The following is a 15,335-nucleotide window of genomic DNA, read 5'->3' as shown; positions in this document are numbered from 1 at the left end:
TTATTTCAATGTTTGTGGTGACTGATGAGTCTGCCATAATCGTATCATACTATCTGCAAAATCTAGTTTGATCCAGTTTTAACAAAATACTCTTGTGTAAAACGTGACTCACTTACTAGAAAATCCCGTCTTTGTAAAGTTTCATTTTACAGCTATGTTTCTTTAAGTTTTGTATAGAAATAGTGGTCAGCCATTTTTCGAAGCTTGCCTCGGGAGGACTTTGTCCTGTTGGCCTAAGCCCAGAATATTCTTTCTATGTCTTATTTTGTTTCTTTGCAATAAAAGCCCACAACCAAACTGTTCTTTTCTGCTTTTGTATTCCCCGTCAAAACACGCTGTCCAAACTCTGGAAATGGAACATGCGGCGGGACATGGATTGTTCACCCTAAAGATTTTTAAGTCAAGACATGTTTATTTGTAAAGCCTTTAATCACAATCTCAAACAGAAATGTAGTATTTCTGTTTGAGATTGTGATTAAAGGCTATACAAATAAAAAGGCTATACAAATAAAAATTTGATTGCAGAAACGCAAAAAAATCCTACAAAAAATACTACTACAGAAATACTAAAAAAAAAAAAACCTAAAGAAAAACACTACAGCAAAAATGCAACAAGAATATGGTCATGTATACATTATCAAGGGTGCTGGTTGGAATTTTCAAATGTTCTACTCGCGGACGCCATCTTCTGGCTTAAGTCATTATAGCAGTATCCATCAAGCTGCTTGTGTGGCGCGTGCAAGTACGTGCATATCTTGAACAATCTTGAACAAACTTCCCGAACAGCTCTGATAATACAAGGCTCATTTGGGCATTATTATCAAATACTTAATAAATAAAATATTCTACTCTAGATTTTTTAAGGACGCCTCAAATGATGCACCCCACATTTAATGATTGCAATTCCCCTTATTATGTGATAATAAACCTTACAAACACAACGCGGCACCAATTTACCTATTTATCCACAGGAAGACAGACTAAAAGGAATAAAAACAGAGATCATTTGTGTAAACGAGGTTCATTTATCAAGTAAGCAACACAACTATTTTAGCGTTTTCCTTAGTTCTTTCTGCACTCACAGTAAATTTTGTCTTGCTCATTATACATATCGGGATATTTTTAGAACATTTTAACAGACACAAAATGTTATACGGCGTACACAAAAAAAACATAAAAATATGGGGAAAACTTAAAAGTAATGGTATAAAGTATCATGCAACATTCCAAAAACCGCTCAACCTTTTACTTTCCTATTGCCTTCATGTTGGACTCGGTTTTTGCCTTTGATTTTCTTCCATGAGCATTGGTCATACACAGCAAAATTAGGGACATGAAAACCACTGTTGTAATATTGAAATGTGTTGCTGCATATACTATATAGTCGTGGTTGTTTGAGTTTTCACCTATAAGCTTTTATTATTTCAGTCATTCGTTGCTGTCAAGAACCGGAACCGGATCAGGACCCAAACGCGTTACGTTTCTCACACAAGCCTTTTTTTTACGGGAAAAGGGGAGTCATGCACGTTAGGCAGCAGTGTGGCCTGAAATGATAGGAAGCCAGAGGCCGACGAGATCGATACCAATTGTCTGAGTAGATATCGGACAGATGGGGTCGATACTGGACAGGATAGACAGGATTGATAATGAAACAGGATATTGAAATAAAACAGGATAAACTAGACAGGAACAAAAACTGGAGAGAATAATAAAAGGGACAAAAATCGACGGGAACGAAACTGGAAACCGATATTAAACAGGAGAAAAATAAACGAGAACAATACCGGACAGGAAATGCCAACAGGAAACAGGGCAGAGTCAAAACCCACGTCTTGCGGGGCAGAGGTTCGTTGACGTACTGACAAAGGAAGAATGAGAGCACTGACCTTAAAAAGACGGAAAGCCAATCTGTCAATGAGCCGCAGCTGGCTCCACACGGGCGGGGCCAATCGGGCGCCACGGCAACCGTGACAGTATTTCCTTCATTTATAAGGTGGTTATACATATATTTAAATGTAGTTATTGTTTTATTCACATGACGTCTCAATGTATCCGATAAGTTTATTCTGTTTCTAATATTGGACATCCGCATAGGATGCCTGTTCATTTTTTTTTAGCGATTATTGCATACCAGTGTTCGTTGTTTTGACTATTACATCATTTTTTTGTTACTAGTCAATCATTTTGCTGTTCTTTGATATACCACACCCCTTAGGACTTATCTGCTTTTTGTAACCTTAAAGATTTTATAAAAAAAAAAGGGGTCAGGGGAAGGAATTAGAACAGGTTAAGATTTCTTATCTGAAGGATTATCTGATCAAAGGTTCAAAATCCATTGACGTCATCTTGTTAGGGGCTGGCATACCTCCCACCACCAGGGGGCAAAACTGGCATTTTGAACAGGGCGCAGGTGTGTCCAATTATCACACACCTGTGCCTAATCATCCTGAACCCTTTGAAAGGACAGTTTTTATCAGCAGACTCTCTCATGTCATTTTGAGTTATTCTGTTGTCCTCTGTGTCAGTTTCTCCTCCACGCTGGGTTGTTTGATACTTTGTTATTTTGTTCCTTGCAGTTTCCATTTCCAGTTTCAGTCATTTCTAGTGTTTTTTTTTGTTTGTTTGTTCCTAGTTAATTGTTTGGATATTTTGTTTGTTGCTTTTGTGCCCACTTGTATTTTTGGTACTTTGGTCTTGATTTTGTTTTCAATAAATACTACCCTCCTTTTGGGAACCTCAGCCTCCCCTAAATTGTTTCATCATCACTACAATCAGATCATGACACCTGTTATTATTTTGAGTATCTGTAAAATTATAAACGTATCTGTATCCGTTCATTTAGTTGTTATACAGTTTTTGACAACATTTGAAGTCCAATAGTCAAGACCGGCGGGCCACATCCAGCCCATTAGAGTGTGTTCTATGGCCCCCGAGATGATAATGATACAATATTGTATCATAAACCAGGAAGCATTGTTTATTTTCACTGTGTGCTACTTCTTGAGGAAACTGTTGTTTATGATTAATTGTTTTTTGCACTTTATTTTATCAATCCAATTATATGTAGAACCATATTTCAGTTGAGTGAATGATATAGAAAATTGCAATTATTAAGTAAATTCAGCCCACTTTTCTTGCCTTAAGTCGTATCAAACCACCCACAGGAATCAGTCTGAACAAAGGAAGCAGGGACTTTGGGAATTTTCCACTGAATAACCTCACTGTTTTCCACCCTACTATCCATCTTGAAAGCACCACTTTTTGTCGGATTTCTTCATAATGTGTATTAAATTGCAGTGCTGTTGATTCCCTTGTGACATGCATTGCAACGTGGTCATCCCAGAAGGGGGATTACTTCATGTGCGACTCCTTCTCAAGGTATACTTTCCTCCTACTGAAGTTTTTGCAGATTTTCTTTGTCCTCGTTGTAGGTTTCAGATCAGGGGATGTTGTATTGCTGGTCTGTGCAGCCCTTTGAGTTTTTTTTTGTGATTCATGGCTATTCAAATAAATGTGACTTGACTTAAAGTAATAAGAAAATGATTTTACAAATATAGTCTTTGGCTGAGTCCCATTCTTCGCACTTTCACTCGCTATGTGCCCTAGTCACTCGGTTTGCGCGTTCACGTGAAAATGGGGTGTGTCCCGATACTCTCAAGACCGAGGCAGAAGTGCCCTCAAACCATGTCGTAACCACTTCAAGACCGAGGGGGCTCTCGACCTCACTTGGCAGCAAAGTGACTACCCAGAAGGCTTTACGAATTCTCAATATCAACAAACATGCCCGAAAAGGAACCGCACAAATGTAAGTAGTTTTCCACAACCACGCATGTATTTGCAACAAAATGTATTGAGATATCTTAGTTAGACGTAAATGCAATAGAAAATCGTATTTTCGCGTTAAAACACGAACATTGCAAAATCGCTACTTTACGAAGTGCACTAATCTACCAAGGGAGCTGGCAAAAAAAAAATCTTCTCGCTACAAACTGTAAAGTAGGATAACTGTGCAGAAAATCACGGTTCAGCCCATCCCTGTTTTTATCTTAAACGAGTCGTCCTTTTACATCTACTGTACATGGCCAGTCGCTAAAGGAGCATAGTCAGAATACCGTTCTGGACATAAGCGCTTGTTTACTGCACACAATTTCGGGTGTCGTGTTTTATTTACAATATGATTCTTTCATGTGAGATCAGAATGCATTAGTTTTCATCATGCATTATGAGTAATGTCTCCGAATTTCACGTGGAAATACAGTTGAAACAAACTACTATCACATAGTCCACTGCCTTCTCTGTAAACACATATTAAGTAAACTAATTAGCTTCTCAAAATGTTGTCCAAATGTGGAGACAATTCTAAAGCATATGTGATGCTGGCCAATAGAAGGCTCATACAGCCATAAGAATAACATGTCAATTTTGTGTATCTATTCACTATCAAATAATTATCCAGAACACATCCTATAATTTCCTGTCTCACATCAACTTGCTGAGCATCCTATACTCAGTTGTTTTTGTACAATACATAGGCATTAAGTAATTCTTGTTTTTTCCACCCAACCTAAAGGCCACTGTAGAACGTCCCGTGGAAGAGCTGGTCACCATCACAGCTACCACGCCATCCACACCACCGGGCACACCACCGGGCACATCGTTGGCACCTTCTAATCCGGCGCCAAACCCCAAATCACCCAGAAAAAAAAGGAAGCACGATACACTCCTTGACTTTTTGAAAGCGGAGTCTGCCGGAGCGAGGAAAAGGCTCGAAGAAACTGTGGCCAAAACTGAGCGGTTCCCGTCCTTTTTGGGAAGCTCGTGGACAAATTTCCAGAACAGTGACATCTCTGCAATGTTTCCCTTTGTTTTATAAAAGGATTTATTTTTATTTTTATTAAGAACTAAATGAAGTTCCAGTTTGTGTTTCCAACTTTATGGAAGTATTGGTATATTTTTGTTAAAATTTGTGACACATTATTTATTTACTATTATGTATTTTGGCCCAATGTGAGTTTGTTTTTCTGAAAGTAAACTATTATTTAAGCTGGAGTGATTTCTAGTTGTTTTCTGTCCAACAGTCACATAGTTCACACACAGTATCTCACATCATTATGAAATAAACCACCAAGGTGTTACTCAAAATGAAGATGTTTATTGAATAGTAATGCAGAAAAGCACATAATGCAAATGTGGGTCTGACTTCCAGAGCCTAAAATATGGATTTTGGGCAATTTATTCCATATTAACTGTGGACAATTCTTTGTACGGTGGACCTGGGAACCCTGAAGACCCGTGACACCACACGGTAGGACAGAGCGTGGACCAGCCAGTACACGTAGATCAGGACCTCCAGCCATTGCCCTGTTCACTCTTTAGCAGCTCCTGCAGGGCCCACATAACCTTCTTGCTCAACCTTAAGTCCTGAATGAGTTCTGACTCCACATCCAACCATAAGCACAGGATGGGAACATTCCTGTCCAACCTGTCCACGCTTATGGGACAGCCACTCTGGAACACAATAGATAACAAACAATTTAGACATAAATGTGGGCATAGAAAAGAAAAAGACCGCTTTAACTGTGATGTAAGCATCATGAAAAAATGTTGAAATGACCTTTTTATATTCAATGACAACTCTTTTGAATTAAATTCCTTATGAACTAAGGTTTTTGGGTCGTACAGGGAAGTTTGGTGACGATATTATGTCAGCTAAAGGGTCAGGTGGACTGTTCTTGTGTTTGTTTACGTTTCGTCATGTCACAGATTCAAGACCCCTACTATATGTCATAAAATGGCATTAAAATACTAATAAGTAGATTGCCATTTATGTCTACACAAACATAGGGTATTATGTGACCGTGCATTGTATGTTAACTCTTACTGTATTTGACCGAACGGGTCATTTTTTTAATGAGTGTACGTACCTTGTAAAGATGAATCAGCACTACATAGCGCCGAAGCTGTCTTCAGTATAGCACATTTCTCCTCCATTGATTGGAGACACGGAAAAGATGATGAGCTTTCAGGCAATCGGTAATAACACAGCAGTAGCGGGCATTTTTAACGTTGCACGAACTCTCCAACTGACACACTACAGGTTGAGACTCGAGTTGTTAACATGTGACGTAGACCAATACGTCACTGAGGTCTACAGCCAATTAATATTACCGCCATCTCCTGGACAGGGGTGGAACCTTGCAAGTCTTGTCCAAACCATCTCCACTTTGCACTCAACTCGCGGAGGACACTCCTCTATCGAGGGACCTCACTGGAGGGTTCTCAGGGCCGAGTGAGAGAAATGGGATTGGGCCTTTGTGTGTTCACGACATTTGTCTTAAATCATGAGTTGTGAACCTTTCTCCCCAAGAGCCTAAGTCCTGAACTATTTTGGAGTTTATTTGCATCAGTTATTTCATTTGAATGACTAGGATCGCAATCAAGCTCCTGCAGAGCTCATGAGCTGATCATATAAACCCTCTGTGTCATAAAAGAAAATCTGTCACGGTTGCCCATGGCACCCAATTGGCCCTTTTGGCGCCGGCTGTGGCTCATTGACTGATTGGCTTCCCTTCTATTTAAGCTCAGTACTCTCACTCACCCTTTGTCAGTCCGTCAAAGAACCTCTGCACCCGCAAGACGTGTGTTTAAACTCTGTCCGGTATCCTGTTTGTGTATCCTGTCCAGTATTGATCCCGTCTATTTCGTCCTGTTTTGATATCAGTCTCCAGTGTCTGGTATTGTTCCCATCTATCTCGTCCTGTCTGTTATCTGACTCCAGTCTCCTATATCTGTTATCAATTCTGTCAGTCCCGTTCTTTCAAGTATCGACACCATCTGTCCGGTATCGGCTCGTGTACCTGGGATCGATCCTGTTGGTCTCTGGCTTCCTGTTGTTCCACACCAGACAGCTGTCTTTCTTCTGCCCAGCGATCGCCGAATCACTGGCGTTTTTGTTCATGTGCATGACTGCCACATTCCCGTAAAATAAAGCTTGTGTGAGAAACATTACGCTTCTGGGTCCTCCTCCTGTTCCGGTTCTTGACAAAATCCACCAATACTTATTTTGGAACATTGAAGAAGACATTTTGAATCATGGACATGAATGTGTTTATTTGACATTTCTTTACAAACAAAACTGTGAAACAGTAGCATCTGTCATGTTCATTTTATTCACCAAATAAAAACTTACAAAAATAAATAGCTTAAAAGGAAGCTCTAATCATACATTTGTATGGTCCTTCATTGAAGGGATATAATCCTATTGCTCACTCTGTTGTCTGCCATTATATACTGTGAATTAACAGGAATGAAGAATAAAATAATATATGAAAATGTGTGTTTAGATATGAACATTGACAGAACGTGAGACAGATAAATGACCGTCATAATTACAAAACATAAAATACACATTAAATCGGATGCGCTGTGAATCCTCAAAAGACAATTGCAACAAAAAGGAGAAAAGAAAACAAATAGCATTATCACTTTTCAAATTGGAGCATTCATTTCATGTAAAATATTTAGCAGAATACATAAACTCGAATTAAATCATACTAGTTTTGGCAAAAGTCTTTTAGTTCAGCCCGATACCTCAGCTTTCTTTGAGACCGTCAATAACAAGCTTATTCAAGTGAGAACAAAAAATACTTTGAAAAAAAAACATTTACAGTTGTTAGCATAATTCAATAGCCCGTTTGATGAAAGTATCAGGAAAAGATGAGCACACGGCGAGGAAGCTTAAACCCACAATACACTCATCTGACGTTCGTAAGCAAGTGAGATAAAATGTTAAATTCAGGCAGTGTCGGGGCACTGTGGAAGACAGTATGTCAGATAAAAGTACAATTATTTACATTATGATACAAAAAAGTGGGGTTAATGCAATTTCCATAGCCACGCTATACATGATAACCTCTTTAGAAATATACGCTGTTGGATATGCTCATTACATACCTGTCAACTTATAGCGTTTCTTTGTTTTCATTTTATACGTTTTATGATCATTTGAACTTGCGTAGGCTGTTTAACAATGTACTTACATAAAAACACTCATTTTTTGTTGGACTAATTTCGTCTCTACCATTTAGGCTCTGATCGGGATTGTCTTGATCACGGGTAGGAGACAACAACGTCATCATACATTTATAATTTTGGCGCGGTGTTGTACATAGTCTCTCTAGCTGTAAGAAAATAGGTGCCGTGTTGTTTTTGTAAGGTTTAGTATCGCTTAGTAAGGGAAATTGCATTTATTGAGGAAACTGTTCGAAATGTGGAACTTTGTTACTCATTGCCAACATCTTCTGGTTTGTGTCATCATTAAAGCCTCAGTCAGCTTGTTCTTGAGTCAGGGCAAGTATGTGTATTTCTTTGATGCGATCAAACAAACTACAATTTTTTCATCTTTCTTGGGTTTAGGTTGGAATTTTGGACTCTGCTCGAAGCATGCCTTTTCTTACTTCCAACATTTTCACATGACACGGACAAATAGAAATTTTTAACAAAACTGTGGGGTTGAGCATAACGTTACTCTACAGCACTGCCCCCATTTGTTGAACCTAATTTGTTCCGCCCCTAACAGCTTTGCTAAAAGTAAGATAAAAGCAGATTGGTGTTGTGGAAAAGAAAGCCTGGATCTTTAAATACACAGTTCGGGATCGTTCGGGATAATTAAAGGAGAAAACATTTACCTTTCAAATTTAAAAAAAACACCTCAAACGATGCAGTTGACTGAGGTTGACAGGTATGTAATTACATCTCCAATAAATTAGTTGTCATTTAAAGTGGAGAACACAAATCTCAGCACCTTGATCTAGCATCCAAAAATTGCATCTCATTACATTTCTGAGGTAGTTTTCCATTGGTTACTTTAAACAGTGGTTGTCATCAGTCCAAAAATAAGAAGGCAAAACCATACTCAGACAAATGCACTGCGCTGTGATGCAATCTGTAGATAAGTGCAGTCGGATCAAAAGGGGAACTGTTCACTTCACTCGTCCTCTTTTATGAGCACTCAAAGTTAAAACATTCCCCGGAGACGGGCGCGGGTTTTTTATTAGGGTCGCACTTTTCCGCTTCGACAGTCTTGCCAGTGTAGTCTATACAAAATATGCTTCGGCGCCGCTCGCCCTGACCGCAAGTTCGTGAGCAGGCCGACCAAGGGCCCATTTGCCAGATAGGACACGGCTGGTCCCCGCAGGCCCTGAGGTCCATCGGTTTTAGGTCCTTATCGCAAAGGTTGGAGAGGAAGCCAGTATTGTCTCTGCACTCCACATTCCTCCTGGACCATCCTGAACCGCAGCTCTTTGAGCACTCGGACCACTCTCCTAGAACCCAGTCTGATGCGCTAAAAGGGTGAATCACATGTAATGATGCAGTTGAACCCTTTTTCTCTTTTGATTTGAAAGCCACATCTCTGGGGATAAAAAAGGAATATTTCACTTTGGGGGGGCTGTTATCTCCCGCTGTGGCCAGAAGCTGGACTATAATTGCCTCCTTAAGCCGCATGAAACTCTGGATCCTCTCCAAGGTGGTGGAAGAACCGCTGTATTTTAACACAGCACCAAGTACGGGAATGTCCTGTTCCATTGTAGAGACTGAAAAGTTGCCGTTGAGGATGTAACTTCCGCTCTCTCTCATTACAGCCAGATAATTTCCGTCATGTTTGATTCCTCTGTGGCTTTTCTGTTTGATATCTATATTGGTCGCACCAGCAGGGATTGTCACGATGTCGCTGTAGCCGTAGCTGAAAAGGAGTAGTAAAACTTGATTAGTATAGTCTAGGTTTTGTTGAGTCACATTTTTTCATACAGCCATAAATAGCAGAGCTACCAGACCACCATTACAACATCTTCTGATCTAAAAATTACAAGAAATCTAGAGGAGGTGTATCACATGAGGTAATCCCCCTTCCAGGATGACCAGGCTGCAAGAATGTTGCTTGGGGACCAATAGTGGGCAAAATATCCTGTTGTACTCTGACCAATAAACAAAATATGGCAACTGTTGTCATATTTAAATGTGTCAATGCATATGTAGTAATAATTGAATGACGTCTTCTTTTAAAACCTTTTTATTATTTCAGTTATGTATAAACCTTTACTCATTTAGTCCAAATTAATGTACTTCAGGATTTTTCGTTTATTTAAGTTTAATTGTTACGTTTATTTGATGAATGGTGTTAGAAGTGCACGGCATGAATGTAGTGGAAGCTAGAGCTCTTGTTGGTGATTGGAATGAGTGGAGAGGTGTTGTAAAAGGATAGTGGGATGTTTGGACGTGTTCTAAGGGATGGGCATGGCACCTGTATGATGTGGCAGGGGTAAACCAGTGAAAACTGTCGGGCCCTGCTGTTGAACAGAAGAGTGTGATGTGTCACCCTGACCCGAGTGATATGGGCGCTTTCTTGTGTTCTGTTTCATCTGGAGGGATGAAAGCATGACTAACTTGGGTGCCGAGGTGCTTAACTTGTTTGGGTATTTGGGCATTTGGGTTGGCCATGGTCAAATTCGTTTTGTTTGTGTGTTTTTTGCTACTTTCTCCCTTTTTTAATTTGTTTTTATTTTTTGTTTTCTTTGTTTTTGTGTATGTATTTGTCTTGCTGTCGGTCACCCATCTCGAGGGATATGACCAGGATAGATAGATGGATAGATAAGTTTATTAATTAGTTACTTCTTGATATATCCATTCATTAAGATGTTATTCAGTCTGAAGTGGTGTTTTTAGTTTGCAGTTAGGAGAAGGTCTTTTGTTCTATCCGTACTTGCCAGACCAAACCCGGCCCAAACAAATGGCTGGTGTGAGGTAGTCATTTTTCCACTACCTGTTATTCGTATTTAATTTTTTTATATCCTCCACTCCTAGTATTAAAGTGACTGTCAGCCAAATTGACACCGAACTTGTGAATCAAACTTTGTTTTATACCACATTTTTGCCCCTGTAATATTTTGCAATACAAACTTAAATGGAATTGCTCAGCTCAGGCACCAGTTTTACCAGTTGTACAATGTGGATGATAAACGAACACACGTGGGAAAAAAATCCAACCAATGAATAATTTACTGGAACCGAGTTGAATATTTTGTGTAAAATACAGAACATATCAAACATGTTCAAGTCAGCCCACTCGAATGCAATAAAGTTGTTCAATGTGTGTTAAATCAATTTAGACACATTGCGAAACAGATACAATTTGTTATCCAACATTTTTGGGGCCCAAAAGACCTGATTTTTCATGAACTTCTAAAAAAAGAATAGTATAACGTATTTATGTTGAATTTGTTTTTTGTAGGAGGGGGTAAATTTGAAATAATGCGTTGATGGACCGTTTAAAATGTGCAACTGCATTTGAATGCATATCACAGCACGCTGAACTATGTCAATGTTTCCAAAACTGCCAAAGGCTATCTGCCAACGCAGGACACTTATGCTGTGCTATACACCTTGTAATAAATTAGCAGTTTGTTGCCATCCCTAATAACTGACTAAATTTGATTTAAGAGAAAAGTTGTTTTGAGGAGAAGTCGTTTGAGGAAGAGACAAGATAAGATAATGCTTTATTTGTCCCACAATGGGGAAGTTTCTTTTGTTACAGCAGTAAGACAAGCTTAAAGTGCTAAAAACCAAAACTTGTCCATGAACATATATTTTTAAAATATGAGAATAAAATCAGAAATATGTATTCAGTTTATTATTTCAATATCACGAAACTGGTAATATCACCGCATCCCCAGGATCTGTTGTGGACAAAAGCAAGAACCTCACGTGCTGATGATGGCCTAAAGCTTAGGCGTTATTTGGAATATAAAATCGATTTATGACAGCAGCGGGCGATCAGGGCCTGTAAGGCCTTCTTGGCTGCCATAGAAAATATCTTAATCATGTGATGTTAATTCCATCAATACTCATTTAATCATTTCAAATTGTCTGTCAGCTTCCTTTCATCGCTTCGCCCTGGTTGTGCTGCTTCCAGATGGTTGCTTTTAACAATCACATGTCAGCCCTTACGTCTTGCCAGGGTCAGAGATTTACCCAAAGGCCTTCACAATCAGTTCTGCAGGCCCTGAGGCATAAAATACGTGGAGATAAAGCTGTTGGTTTAGCCATCAGATTTTGAGTTGGGAAAGTCAGAGCCTTCGAGCTAACCTCGGGAAACCTCAGCCGTTTCACAAACAATGACTGGCTAGGGGGTGGTAACAGAAGAATCACAATAAAAAGGTGAACAAAAATATCCCTGTGTCCACTGTTTCTGCAAAACGGACATTTTCAGCTTTAAATCGAATAAAAACGTATGCAAGAAACCCTTTAGGAAAGGGTCGACTTTTAGCATAAGCTTCGATGCCGGTGGAAAGTAACTTCTTGATGGAACTGAATTGCTCTGTACGAAAGAGTAAACTAAATCGACTTGAGAAAAAATGGAGGGCAGATTTTGTGCACTAATAAAAAAAACATTTTTGGTGAGTAAAATGTGGCTATATCCCTAAAAAATATTGACATTTCTTGCGTTTAATATGTGTCGCTGCTGTAGTTGGAGTAAATGTTTTTCAGCTATAAAATAGTTAGTGAGGGTTAGATTGATTCAGACGTAGCCCTATAAAAGAACTAGGTTTGAAATGCACGGCTTGCCACTGTTTCTGTATAATTTCTGATGCAATAATAAATGAAAAGTTCTTCAACTTACGTTGCCTTGTTGTAGGAGCCGGTAATTTTCCTGCAGGTGAGCCCAGTACCTCCACAAATGCCACACTTATCAACCCTCTTATTGGATCCAATCACTTGATCGCAGCCCGCTTTTACACACTGGCCTTGAACGCATACAGATGTGGTGTCAGGACCACATGGGGTTCCATCAATTACCTACAAAAGCATAATTATTCCATTATAAAAAAAAATTGCAAAAAAAAAAATCAATTTTCAGCTTCTGATTTTCATTATTTGAATGTGTAGGAAATCTGTCATATTTTCACAATGTGTGATTTGAGCGATGTGTAATTACCTTAGACTCAAAAACTTTAAATTCACTGCTGCCCCTGGCCCGGCAGAACAGTTTGCATCTGTCTCTAGGAGACACACCCGCATACTTTGGTATCCAATGTTTAATGTTACCATTGTAGTCCAAGTAATTGGGGCTGTTGTACTTCTCACATTGCTCCTCTCGATAACTTTTGCCTGTATGGAAAAAGTGGAAAAGTGTTGTGTCAGCAACCCATTGAAAGCATGTTTTAACCAATGTTTTGTTTTATTCACTATAGTAAATAGCATCGCACATTAAACCCACAATGAAAGGAAACGAGTCACTTATCATTTTCTGGCATGTTTATAATACGGGGGAAAGTAATCCGCCAAAAACTGCTGGTTAGGTTCAACACCTGTGAGTTTGACCACCCAAGCAGCTGTGTCAAGAATACAAATTCTGTGTAGTGAATGTATTCTGATATGTTACTAGAGATACAGTTTTACAGGATATACAAAAAAAAATTCTACACGTGCTCAAATACCCTTGCATAGTATTCTCAGGCTCATTTTTTTCATACTTAAACTGAAATTCACCTTTAGGATTATTCTGCTTGCTTACAATAAAGAATGTAGTTCTGTTTTCTCATGTCCGACATCTGAGAATAAGATTCCATAGGATCCCAGGGCTGTATGTTATTTTGGCTACAGACGCTCCCCTGCTTACGACCATTCGACTTACGTAAAATGGTAGATATGAATAATTTTTTCAGGATGTCGGAAAATATCCGGACATTGCTGTTAGTTAGATTTTGTATTGTGTGCACCATTTTCCGAGTAAACGACAGTACTGTAGTGCTTCTTTCCGCCGTCACCGGCGTGGGCGCTGTGGGAGGTCACCCAGCATCCACCAGGAAGAAAAAAAATCTGCTTTTTCTTCCTAGTTGTTGTGTACATTCTATTCTTTCTATGTTTATACTATCTCCAGTGCGCTAACAACTTTGACATTCTTATTGTTTAATATCTCGTGCATCCATTCATTATGGTTGATGTCAAGTGTAAAAAGTCGAGTAGTTTCATTTGAAATGAAAGTGGAATAATGGAAAATGGTCGCAACGCTTTTTTTCGGCCTCTTTTTACCATGAAGGAGGACCTCTTGAAGCGCATCTTCCAACAGTAAGTCAAACTCAACTTTATTTATCTTTATAGAGCATATTATTTCATGAAAGTTTTATTTTTTAGTACAAAACAATACAGGTTACTTATACAAGCCTCAAACATACCTATATAAACCTTAAACATACAAAATTTAGCACTGAAGCAACGAAAAAATTCAATTTATGAACGTTCATCCGGAACCTATCTCGTTCGTAAGTAGGGCAGCATCTGTGTTATTACTCACTTTTGTTTTTTTCGACCTGTATGCATTGTTCACTTTAGTTTCACTATTGGTCGGTAATGTTGCTGTTCTTTGATTTTCATACCCTTTAGGCAGGATCTGCTTTTTGTATCTTAGAACATTTTTGGCTCTAAACTCTAATATGCTACGTGTAATAAGAAGTACTTAATCTACTGACAGTGGAAAAATAACCAAGAAAAATGCTGAAAGAATTATTTGTGTTGTTTGTTTGGTAAATAATACAAGCTTTTTCAAACACATTTTTTGTGTTCTATTCTACATGGTCTGTCTTACTGTGAGTAAACAGATGCCACGTTTTTTTCCAAGGTTTATTAGCGCTTAATAAAAGTAATTGTAATCAGTATTAAGCAGGACAATTGGTTGAAGTTCCCAGGTATTTTCCTGTGATTTTGTTTGCCAAATATAATCATTATATTAGGGCAGACAAAATCTAGAAACTACTGAACTTGTGTCTCACCAATATTTTCACATGGCTGCGTGTTACAGGACTGGTACTGGACCCTCTGTCCCTCGCAATAGTTGCCCCCGTTCTGAGGCTCTGGGTTGGTACACTCCCTATAGGAAAACTCCACCCCACCTCCACATGTCCTAGAACATTGTTGCCATGGTCCCCAAACGCTCCAACCACCATCTACAGCCACCTGCAGTTGAGAAAAAAAAGGCAGAAAAGACAGGCAGTAGTCAGTCAGAGAGCTTGGTCACCACAGGAAGTCTCGACTGTGCAACCGAAACCGCAGTCTGGGCTTGGAGTTCTGAGGTTGCAGCGGGTTGGCATGCCGTGACTCCAAATTAATTTCGCGTTGAAGTACGGCACGCGTCTCATGTCTGCCCGTACCCACATTCTCGCTACTTGTGTCACTCAAAACGAAAACGGTCCGCCATACTGCTGCACAATTTAGGGGCTGTGCGCCTTTTCCAGGAGCTTAATGACATTAGGACAACTTAACTCCCAGCTGCCACAGCGTCT

At 39.3% G+C, this 15,335-nt stretch overlaps 1 protein-coding gene across 1 annotated transcript in view; it reads right to left on the bottom strand.

The window, feature by feature from the left end:
* Nucleotides 1–7,150: 7,150 nt before the first annotated feature.
* LOC148358582 (A disintegrin and metalloproteinase with thrombospondin motifs 8-like) overlaps nucleotides 7,151–15,335 on the bottom strand; it is a 29,676-nt gene continuing 21,491 nt past the window's right edge. The window contains exons 6-9 of the mRNA XM_088345961.1: nucleotides 14,826–15,009; nucleotides 12,992–13,164; nucleotides 12,677–12,852; nucleotides 7,151–9,742 (exon numbers count right to left, since the gene is read on the bottom strand). Coding sequence (XP_088202087.1) covers nucleotides 9,001–9,742; nucleotides 12,677–12,852; nucleotides 12,992–13,164; nucleotides 14,826–15,009 — 1,275 coding nt within the window. The 3' untranslated portion in view covers nucleotides 7,151–9,000. The remainder of the gene's footprint in view (nucleotides 9,743–12,676; nucleotides 12,853–12,991; nucleotides 13,165–14,825; nucleotides 15,010–15,335) is intronic.

This window comes from Urocampus carinirostris, chromosome 10 (genome assembly GCF_059441175.1).
Source record: "Urocampus carinirostris isolate Australia breed hairy pipefish chromosome 10, RoL_Ucar_1.0, whole genome shotgun sequence".
Classification (NCBI taxonomy): Eukaryota; Metazoa; Chordata; class Actinopteri; order Syngnathiformes; family Syngnathidae; genus Urocampus; species Urocampus carinirostris.
This window is presented reverse-complemented; position numbering and strand designations above follow the sequence as displayed.